Source organism: Haliotis asinina, chromosome 13, assembly GCF_037392515.1.
Source record: "Haliotis asinina isolate JCU_RB_2024 chromosome 13, JCU_Hal_asi_v2, whole genome shotgun sequence".
Classification (NCBI taxonomy): Eukaryota; Metazoa; Mollusca; class Gastropoda; order Lepetellida; family Haliotidae; genus Haliotis; species Haliotis asinina.
This window is the reverse complement of record NC_090292.1, coordinates 3075446-3084669: the sequence shown is the minus strand read 5'-3', so window position 1 is coordinate 3084669 and position 9224 is coordinate 3075446. Positions and strand designations below refer to the sequence as shown.

The window sequence follows — 9224 nt, the reverse complement described above, 5'->3', positions numbered from 1 at the left end:
AAAGAAACGGGTAGGAGTGGTCTGAAAGGCAAAACCAGCAGGCGATGGTTGCGCTCGGGCTGGAGGGTAGATATCAGCTAAGGTCTGATAATGCCACATATATGACAATATTCAGTCCTGTCGATCTTCAGGTGGTCATGTAATAGGATGTCTTTCTATGGGTATCAGGTATCATACTCTTTTACAGATCTTGACATAAACTTCATTAAAGAAAGACATGGAAGATATTGATGAGACATCAACAAACACACGAAAGAGTACAAAATATCTTTGAGATGGCCCCTTGTGCCAGTATGCAGCGCACGCATTTCATGCGAGGTACGTCGACGGCCGTCGTCATGCCCGATTTTACGAGTAAACATGCTTTTCTGGATATCCGACTGAACGCTCAGTTAGCCGAAGTGAATTATTTCGACATATCCTATTTGCGGTTGTGTCAATTTGAAGGATACAGAGTGACCGCCTGAAAACAGTTTCTTAATTGTGTGCGACACTACGTTAGCCAAGATTTAAGCTGGTTCTACAGTGCTAGTTCACTGAATACCCAACTCGGATACATTATACTGACTCCGAGCAGACCAATCCTTGTTGTAACCATTAATGTCGAGCATCAGGCAGGGACCAACAAGTACCATGTTTTAACGTCTTTTAGTATGATGTGGCCGGGTATTGAACCCGCTCCCTTCCGTTCTCTGGCACTTTTGTTAAAAAACACAAAAACACGTCTTAATTGCCAACGATATTTATACTTCCCATCAAAAGAGTACATGTTTACATCGAAAATATGCAGATGAATCGCACGTGGGTCGTACATCACTTTGTATTGGGAAGCTTATACAATATTTGAGAGCCTCATTAAATGATAAAAACAAGAAAAGACGGGTTTCAGCAATATCGTAGCAGTACCATGCAGGGGACACTAGAAATGGACACTGGACACTAGAAATGGACACTAGAAATGGGCCTCACACTTTGACAGGAATCATACCCATACTCGTCAAAGGAATACATCTTTATATACTGAAAGGCAAAAGAAACGAAGTAGCATCAACTTGCTGGAAAGCATGTGAACGGCTGCGTTTTGGTGTAAACCTTTGTCCAGAATTTGCAAAATTTCACCAATTGTTATCATTTATGGAACTCTTGGCAGGATTATTTTCAACGTTACGAATGTGCTTTATCATGTGCCTAGAGAAGAGAAAGGTAATTGAAAGGTGAAGAGAAAGTCCAGGACCAGATGAAGAGAAAGTCTAGTACCAGGGGAAGAGAAAGTCCAGTGTCAGCAGAAGACAAACTCCAGTGCCTACAAAAGAGAAAGTCCAGTGTCAGGAGAAGAGAAAGTCCAGTGCCATGAGAAGAGAAAGTCCGGTGCCCAGAAAAGAGAAAGTCCAGTGTCAGGAGAAGGAAATGTCCAGTGCCAGGTGAAGACAAAGTCCAGTGTCAGGAGAAGAGAAAGTCCAGTACCAGGAGAAGAGAAAGTCCAGTGTCAGGAGAAGAGAAAGTCCAGTGTCAGCAGAAGAGAAAGTCTACAGCCAGGAGAAGAGAAAGTCCAGTGTCAGGAGAAGAGAAAGTCCAGTGACAGCAGAAGAGAAAGTCCAGTGCCAGGAGAAGAGAAAGTCCACTGTCAGGACAAGAGAAAGTCCAGTGTCAGGAGAAGAGAAAGTCCAGTGTCAGGAGAAGAGAAAGTCCACTGCCAGGAGAAGAGAAAGTCCGGTGCCCAGAAAAGAGAAAGTCCAGTGTCAGGAGGAGAGAAAGTCCAGTGTCAGGAGTAGAGAAAGTTCAGTGCCAGGTGAAGAGAAAGTCCGGTACCTAGAGAAGAGAAAGTCCAGTGTCAGGAGAAGAGAAAGTCCACTGTCCGGAGAAGAGAAAGTCCGGTGCCCAGAAAAGGGAAAGTCCAGTGTCAGGAGAAGGGAAAGACCAGTGCCAGGTGAAGAGAAAGTCCAGTGTCAAAAGAAGAGAAAGTCCAGTGTCAGACGAAGAGAAACTCCAGTTCCTGGAGAAGAAAAAGTCCGGTACCTAGAGAAGAGAAAGTCCAGTGTCAGGAGGCGAGAAACTTCAGTGCCTGGTGAACAGAAAGTCCAGTGTCAGGAGAAGAGACAGTCCAGTGTCATAAGAAGAGATGGTCCAGTGCCAGGAGAAGAAGAAGTCCAGTGCCTAGAGACGAGGAAGTCAGGAGAAGAGAAGGTCCAGTGTCAGGAGAAGAGAAAGTCCAGTGTCAGAAGAAGAGAAAGTCCAATGGAATGAGAAGAGAAAGTCCGGTACCTAGAGAAGAGAAAGTCCGGTACCTAGAGAAGAGAAAGTCCAGTGTCAGGAGGCGAGAAAGTTCAGTGCCAGGTGAAGAGAAAGTCCAGTGTCAGGAGGCGAGAAAGTTCAGTGCCAGGAGAAGAGAAAGTCCGGTACCTACAGAAGAGAAAGTCCAGTCTCAGGAGGTGAGAACGTCCTGTGTCAGGAGGAGAGAAAGTCCAGTGTCAGGAGGCGAGAAAGTTCAGTGCCAGGTGAAGAGAAAGACCGGTGTCAGAAGAAGAGAAAGTTTAGTGTCAGGAGAAGAGAAAGTCCAGTGTCAGCAGAAGACAAACTCCAGTGCCAGGAGAAGAGAAAGTCCAGTGTCAGGAGAAGAGAAAGTCCAGTGCCATCAGAAGAGAAAGTCCGGTGCCCAGAAAAGAGAAAGTCCAGTGTCAGGAGAAGGGAATGTCCAGTGCCAGGTGAAGAAAAAGTCCAGTGTCAGGAGAAGAGAAAGTCCACTACCAGGAGAGAGAAAGTCCAGTGTCAGGAGAAGATAAAAAGTCCAGTGTCAGGAGAAGAGAAAGTCCACTGGAAGGAGAAGAGAAAGTCCAGTGTCAGGAGAAGAGAAAGTCCACTGCCAGGAGAAGAGAAAGTCCGGTGCCCAGAAAAGAGAAAGTCCAGTGTCAGGAGAAGGGAATGTCTAGTGTCAGGAGAAGAGAAAGTCCAGTGCCAGGAGAAGTGAAAGTCCAGTAACTATAGAAGAGAAAGTCCACTGCCAGGAGAAGAGAAAGTCCGGTGCCCAGAAAAGGGAAAGTCCACTGTCAGGAGAAGGGAAAGTCCAGTACCAGGTGAAGAGAAAGTCCAGTGTCAGGAGAAGAGAAAGACCAGTGTCAGGAGAAGACAAAGTTCAGTGCCAGGAGAAGACAAAGTCCAGTGCGGTTTGCGGTTGTGTCGATTTGAAGGATACAGAGTGACCGCCAGAAAACAGTTGTTGCTTTTTTGTTTGCGACACTACGTTAGCCAAGATTTAAGCTGGTTCTACAGTGCTAGTTCACTAAATACCCAACTCGGATACATTATACTGACTCCGAGCAGACCAGTCCTTGTTGTAACCATTAATGCCGAGCATCAGGCAGGGACCAACAAGTACCATGTTTTAACGTCTTTTAGTATGATGTGGCCGGGTATTGAACCCGCTCCCTTCCGTTCTCTGGCACTTTTGTTAAAAAACACAAAAACACGTCTTAATTGCCAACGATATTTATACTTCCCATCAAAAGAGTACATGTTTACATCGAAAATATGCAGATGAATCGCACGTGGGTCGTACATCACCTTATATTGGGAAGCTTATACAATATTTGAGAGCCTCATTAAATAATACAAACAAGAAAAGACGGGTTTCAGCAATATCGTAGCAGTACCATGCAGGGGACACTAGAAATGGACACTAGAAATGGACACTGGACACTAGAAATGGACACTAGAAATGGGCCTCACACTTTGACAGGAATCATACCCATACTCGTCAAAGGAATACATCTTTATATACTGAAAGGCAAAAGAAACGTAGTAGCATCAACTTGCTGGAAAGCATGTGAACGGCTGCGTTTTGGTGTAAACCTTTGTCCAGAATTTGCAAAATTTCACCAATTGTTATCATTTATGGAGTATTACTTTCAACGTTATGAATGTGCCTTATCATGTGCCTAGAGAACAGAAAGGTCAGTGAAAGGTGAAGAGAAAGTCCAGGGCCAGCTGAAGAGAAAGTCTGGTACCAGGAGAAGAGAAAGTCCAGTGCCTAGAGAAGAGAAAGTCCAGTGCCTAGGGAAGAGAAAGTCCAGTGCCTAGGGAAGAGAAAGTCCAGTGCCTAGAGAAAGTCCAGTGCCTAGGGAAGAGAAAGTCCAGTGCCTAGGGAAGAGAAAGTCCAGTGCCTAGAGAAGAGAAAGTCCAGTGCCTAGGGAAGGTAAAGTCAAGGGCCAGGAGAAGAGGAAGTCCAGTGCCTAGAGATGAGAAAGTCAGCAGAAGAGAAAGTCCAGTGTTAGGAGAAGAGAAAGTCCAATGTCAGTAGGAGAGAAAGTCCAGTGTCAGCAGGCGAGAAAGTTCAATGCCAGGTGAAGAGAAAGTCCGGTGTCAGGAGAAGAGAAAGTCCATTGCCAGGAAAAGAAAAGTCCAGTGTCAGGAGAAGGGAAAGTCCAGTACCAGGTGAAGAGAAAGTCCAGTGTCAAAAGAAGAGAAAGTCCAGTGTCAGACGAAGAGAAAGTCCAGTTCCTGGAGAAGAGAAAGTCCGGTACCTAGAGAAGAGAAAATCCAGTGTCAGAAGAAGAGAAAGTTCAGTGCCAGGAGAAGAGAAAGTCCGGTACCTAGAGAAGATAAAGTCCAGTGTCAGGAGGAGAGAAAGTCCAGTGTCAGGAGGAGAGAATGTCCAGTGTCAGGAGGCGAGAAAGTTTAGTGCCAGGTGAAGAGAAAGTCCGGTATCAGAAGAAGAGAAAGTTCCGTGCCAGGAGAAGAGAAAGTACAGTGCCTAGAGAAGAGAAAGTCCAGTGTCAGGAGGAGAGAAAGTCCAGTGTCAGGAGGAGAGAAAGTTCAGTGCCAGATGAAGAGAAAGTCCGGTGTCAGGAGAAGAGAGGGGCCAATGTCAGGAGAAGAGAAAGTCCAGTGTCAGGAGTAGAGAAAGTCCATGCCTAGAGAAGAGAAAGTCAGGAGAAGAGAAAGTCCAGTGTATAGAGAAGAGAAAGTCCAGTGCCAGGTGACGAGAAAGTCCAGTGCCAGGAGAAGAGAAAGGCCAGTGTTTAGAAAAGAGAAAGTCCAGTGCCAGGTGAAGAGAAAGTACAGTGACTAGAGAAGAGAATTTCCAGTGTCAGGTGAAGAAAAAGTACAGTGTCATAAGAAGAGAAAGTCCAGTGTCAGGAGAAGAGAAACCAAGGAAGTGGTTGTAATCAAGACCAATTCTCTCCAATGATTTTGCTTCCCGTGCACAGGTTGACCTCACTGATATACAGTCAATCGCTGACCAAGATAACCATGGTTGGATCATGGCATACCAGGACCATCTAAAGACATACTGTGTATTGCGCCCCCAGGCAATTAGTGGATGTTTTTTTAGTTATATTGCGCCACATATTCTTCATAGAGGTAACTGCAGTGAATTTACCGCGTCAGTCATCAGTGAGCTGAAGGTTATACGGCCAAATTGGTTGATGATGCATGGCAAGCGTCGACATCCCCCAAGCCAGGGGTCTGTAGAATGCCTTAACTGTGACATCAATTCTCACCGCCAGCAGCAACAAACCAGCAGGACCTTCCATCCACCGCCAGAACCATCAGCTTTACAATCAGAGCCGCAATTCTCATCGCCAGCAGCAACAAACCAGCAGGACCTTCCATCCACCGCCAGAACCATCAGCTTTACAATCAGAACCGCAATTCTCACCGCCAGCAACAAAAAACCAACAGGACCTTCCATCCACCGCCAGAACCATCAGCTTTACAATCAGAGCCGCAATTCTCACCGCCAGCAGCAACAAACCAGCAGGACCTTCCATCCACCGCTTATTCATCATCATCATCATTATCATCAAAGATGAGGAGCAGCGTCAAAACATCTAGCTAAACCGCAAGAGAGCTGCAGATGGACAGTGTGCTCAAGCTGAACGCATGGTGAAACACCGTCATTTGGAACATGGTGCTGGAAATGCAGGTGATAGCGTGACAATGCCAGTCCTCCTTTAGACCGTGGCAAAGGGGACCCCCGAAATATCATGAGTGTGATATTGAATAGATATGAGGATGACTGGTATCGAGTTGCTGTTAGATCTGGTGTCCTGGAGGAACGCTACTGCAGAAGTCAATTTGACTTGTGCGTTTAGAACTTTGATTGATGGTTGATGTACAAACTGACAGAGAAATTGGACTGCGTCAAGCTGTGCAAGAAGACTCAATCTGTGGTGGTCTAGGAAACACTAAGTGCAGTTATGCTAAGCAGTGCAATACCAACAAAGGGAAATGTTAGAAAGCAGGATTTAAGTGTAATAGTCGTTGTCATTCGAGCTTGAATTGTCACAATAAACAAGTTCTTGTAAAATTATGATTTCATTTGTCCATTAAATCGAAGCTGTACAATGTGGGATATCTCTATCATCTGGGATTAAACACTTTGTTATTATAAAATGTCTTGGAATATATAGGAAATGCTTACATTTACTGAGTGAATCAGGAAATGTAGAGATAGGAAGTCCCAGGTGTACGTCACCTCAAAAATAAAATAGAAAACGTCGAAGCGAGTATTTATGACCATTGGTTGATCGACACTATATAGATTCATGGATTTTCAGTAGTACTATTTTCCACACAAAGGACATGACATTGTTTTTGTTGTGAACGGTAGAGAACAGTACAACGAAACTTCAGCCGAATCTACTATCCTCACAATATTTATTCATCGATGGTTTCAAGTACACCCTCTCGTGGTGTCTGCAGTAAAGGGAAGCAGTTACCGAACAGACTGAAACGCCAGGCTAGTGATCCAGCGAGGCTGAGGTGTCGGAATCGAGCCCACCTGTGACAGGGTGTAAAGGGTTCAACTTAGTGTGCAGAATCTTTCCATGTTGTCACGACAGCTACTGTACAATACACAACCCTGTGCACTTAAAAGAACCCACAAATCCGTTGGTATATGACCAGATGGTGGCCACATGAATACGTGCATACACCTAGTTGTGAGTACAGGAACGTGAAGTAAACTTGGACTAAGTTCTGTGACTATGTGTCCCAGTCTACCCAGCTGTGAACTGGGTTCCTCGTGAGAATGAGAGAATCACAATAAACTCGGTGCGCCTAGTGGCAGCAAAAGTTGTATACTCCCCAAGGCGTTGAGACTGACATCCAGTGATTGAAGGAAACAAATAGCAGTGTCTTGAGCAGGCAGTGGTTGCATGGATATGTGCGCTATATAAATATCCTATAACAAATAATGTAAAAACAAAGGTTGTAGCCTTCTTCCATGTGTCACGTTGTATACTCGGAGACCTTTCGCAAACTCTTCCAAACGACGACGTAGTATCTGGTCACACCTATGTACATCAGAACACCTGCTCATGTTTTAAGCTGGCGCTAAGTGTATCCCCTCAATCCCCACCTTCATGGTGCCTCCTGCAATATAACGGAATATGACGCGTGTACAAAACGTATTTGTCCGTGTGCTAACGGAACAAAATACCTTGGATGTTGACACATGTCGCCTCCTTTCCGTTTGCTTCCGTCATGATGTGCGCATGACAAGGAAACAATAGTCAGTTTAACTGCATTAATATAGGACAATTAGGTAGACACGTCGAAGACCTGCCTTCGATTCCCCACATCGTGATATAGCTGGAATATTCTCATAAACGACATGAATTGTAACGTGCTACAAGCGGCCGGAATATTCTCATAAACGACATGAATTGTAAAGTGCTACAAGCGTTGTATCATATACATTATTCATGTCCGGAACACCTTTTTACCTACACACCACGATGACTTTGAACTCGAACTGAAGACTTTTAACTTTCGTCATTTTGTCGTCATAGAAATAAACATCAGTACGACGTGTACCTGTATAGCAGATGAGACACCAGAGTTCTCCATACCTGCACAAGGACCCCAGAGAGCTCGGAGTATATTCACATCCGGGTAGTCGCTCAGTCTTGTTGTGCTTGAAAGAAGACGCTGAAAACATACCCATGTTGTCTGTCCAGTATACATGCTGTTTAAAGGGGAAAATATAGATATCATCACCTTTCGGTTTGAGTTTCAGACACCCGAGTGTTCTTCCATGAATAAGTTGTGAAACGCAGATGTCCACAGAGTGTCCGGAGCGATTGTTGCACCAGTACAGTAGTCCTTCGTCCACACGGAGACAAGACACTTTGGTTAGACTCGGTAATCTACAGACTTTCCACGCACTCCGAATGGGACACAAATGCTTATTACGTGCAAAGCACTGCTTAAACACATTACTACCCGACCTTTCAACATAGTACACAGTCTCCTGTTTTGTATCGATGTCTGTAAAGTCACCACATACGCTGACAATAACCCCTGTGTACCGGTTTTGCATTGATGCACACTTTACGTCAAGGCATCCGGCATGATTTTTTTCAAACCAATATATCTCCTGTTTGTAGATGTCCATCACAGCTCTTATAACTTGCCCCTGAATCCTAGCATGATGTTTGTAAAAGGTCCACGACTTGGGCTTTGTGAAATACAACGTAAAGCGTTTGCTGAGAGAGGTAGTGCACGGTTCGAACCAGGCCATTTGTGATGACGGATTTACCTTGATAAGTGATGAGTCCGAGGTGTGAAGCCTTGAGAACGAAACTGCAGCTGTTGTTGCTGCATCTGCCACCGATGGCCGTCTTACAAAAATCAGGAACTGACTGGAGAGTCCATACTTGGTGGGTACAAATCTGTCATCAACCAGCCAGCACGGTCTCCTTGTACGCTTCGCTCCAGGCGTAAAAACTGTCTCATTACAGCCAACCCTGTCCAGACAGGCCGTGATACACCGTAACAGACTTCCCCAATACTGGGGACTCCCAGGTGGTGCAGGGTAGTATCTATATGACCTGGTCCAGCTGGATGATCTCTGACCAATGGCCCTTTGTCCAACGGAAATCAACATCAACAGGCGAACCAGCTCCATAGTAGCAGTCCGAAGCCCCCCAAATGCTGTGGGACCGTCTCTTGCAAAAGCGGCCGCGTGTCTGCACATCACTCGATTGGATTTCACATCGTGCCATTACCAATATTGATTGCGTTCAAAGTAATTTTCCAATGTAACGTAAATAATAAATGCCATAGTAAAATAATTTACAGATAACAACAGTGTCCCATGAGTGTCAGTTGTGTGTTGTAAAAACATATATCTATGCCTTCTAAATGAGGCGTAGAGGACCATTTCTGTGATTCTGTGAGAAATATGAAGATAATTATAATAAAAAATTATCATGGTGTCC

General features: G+C 45.0%; 2 protein-coding genes across 2 annotated transcripts; both read left to right on the top strand.

Annotated features, from left to right (window-relative positions):
- Nucleotides 1-275: 275 nt before the first annotated feature.
- On the top strand, nt 276-2244 carry LOC137260348 (nucleolar protein 58-like). The gene is made up of 2 exons (XM_067798024.1): nt 276-318; nt 1445-2244. Exons 1-2 carry the CDS (start codon nt 276-278, stop codon nt 2242-2244), a joined length of 843 nt encoding a protein of 280 aa, XP_067654125.1.
- On the top strand, nt 2241-4521 carry LOC137260347 (golgin subfamily A member 6-like protein 26). The gene is made up of 5 exons (XM_067798023.1): nt 2241-2396; nt 2450-2905; nt 3003-3161; nt 3937-4066; nt 4361-4521. Exons 1-5 carry the CDS (start codon nt 2241-2243, stop codon nt 4519-4521), a joined length of 1062 nt encoding a protein of 353 aa, XP_067654124.1.
- The last annotated feature ends 4703 nt before the right edge of the window (nt 4522-9224 follow it).

Bases quoted from the DNA above. Each gene is read 5' to 3' on its own strand.
- LOC137260347 (XM_067798023.1), top strand. From the start codon at position 2,241: ATGAGAAGAGAAAGTCCGGTACCTAGAGAAGAGAAAGTCCGGTACCTA. The intron at 2,397-2,449 runs GTACCTACAGAA...GTCCTGTGTCAG, and splicing joins CCAGGAGAAGAGAAAGTCCG to GAGGAGAGAAAGTCCAGTGT. The intron at 4,067-4,360 runs GTGCCTAGGGAA...GTCCGGTGTCAG, and splicing joins CCTAGGGAAGAGAAAGTCCA to GAGAAGAGAAAGTCCATTGC.
- LOC137260348 (XM_067798024.1), top strand. From the start codon at position 276: ATGGCCCCTTGTGCCAGTATGCAGCGCACGCATTTCATGCGAG. The intron at 319-1,444 runs GTACGTCGACGG...GTCCAGTGTCAG, and splicing joins GCGCACGCATTTCATGCGAG to GAGAAGAGAAAGTCCAGTAC.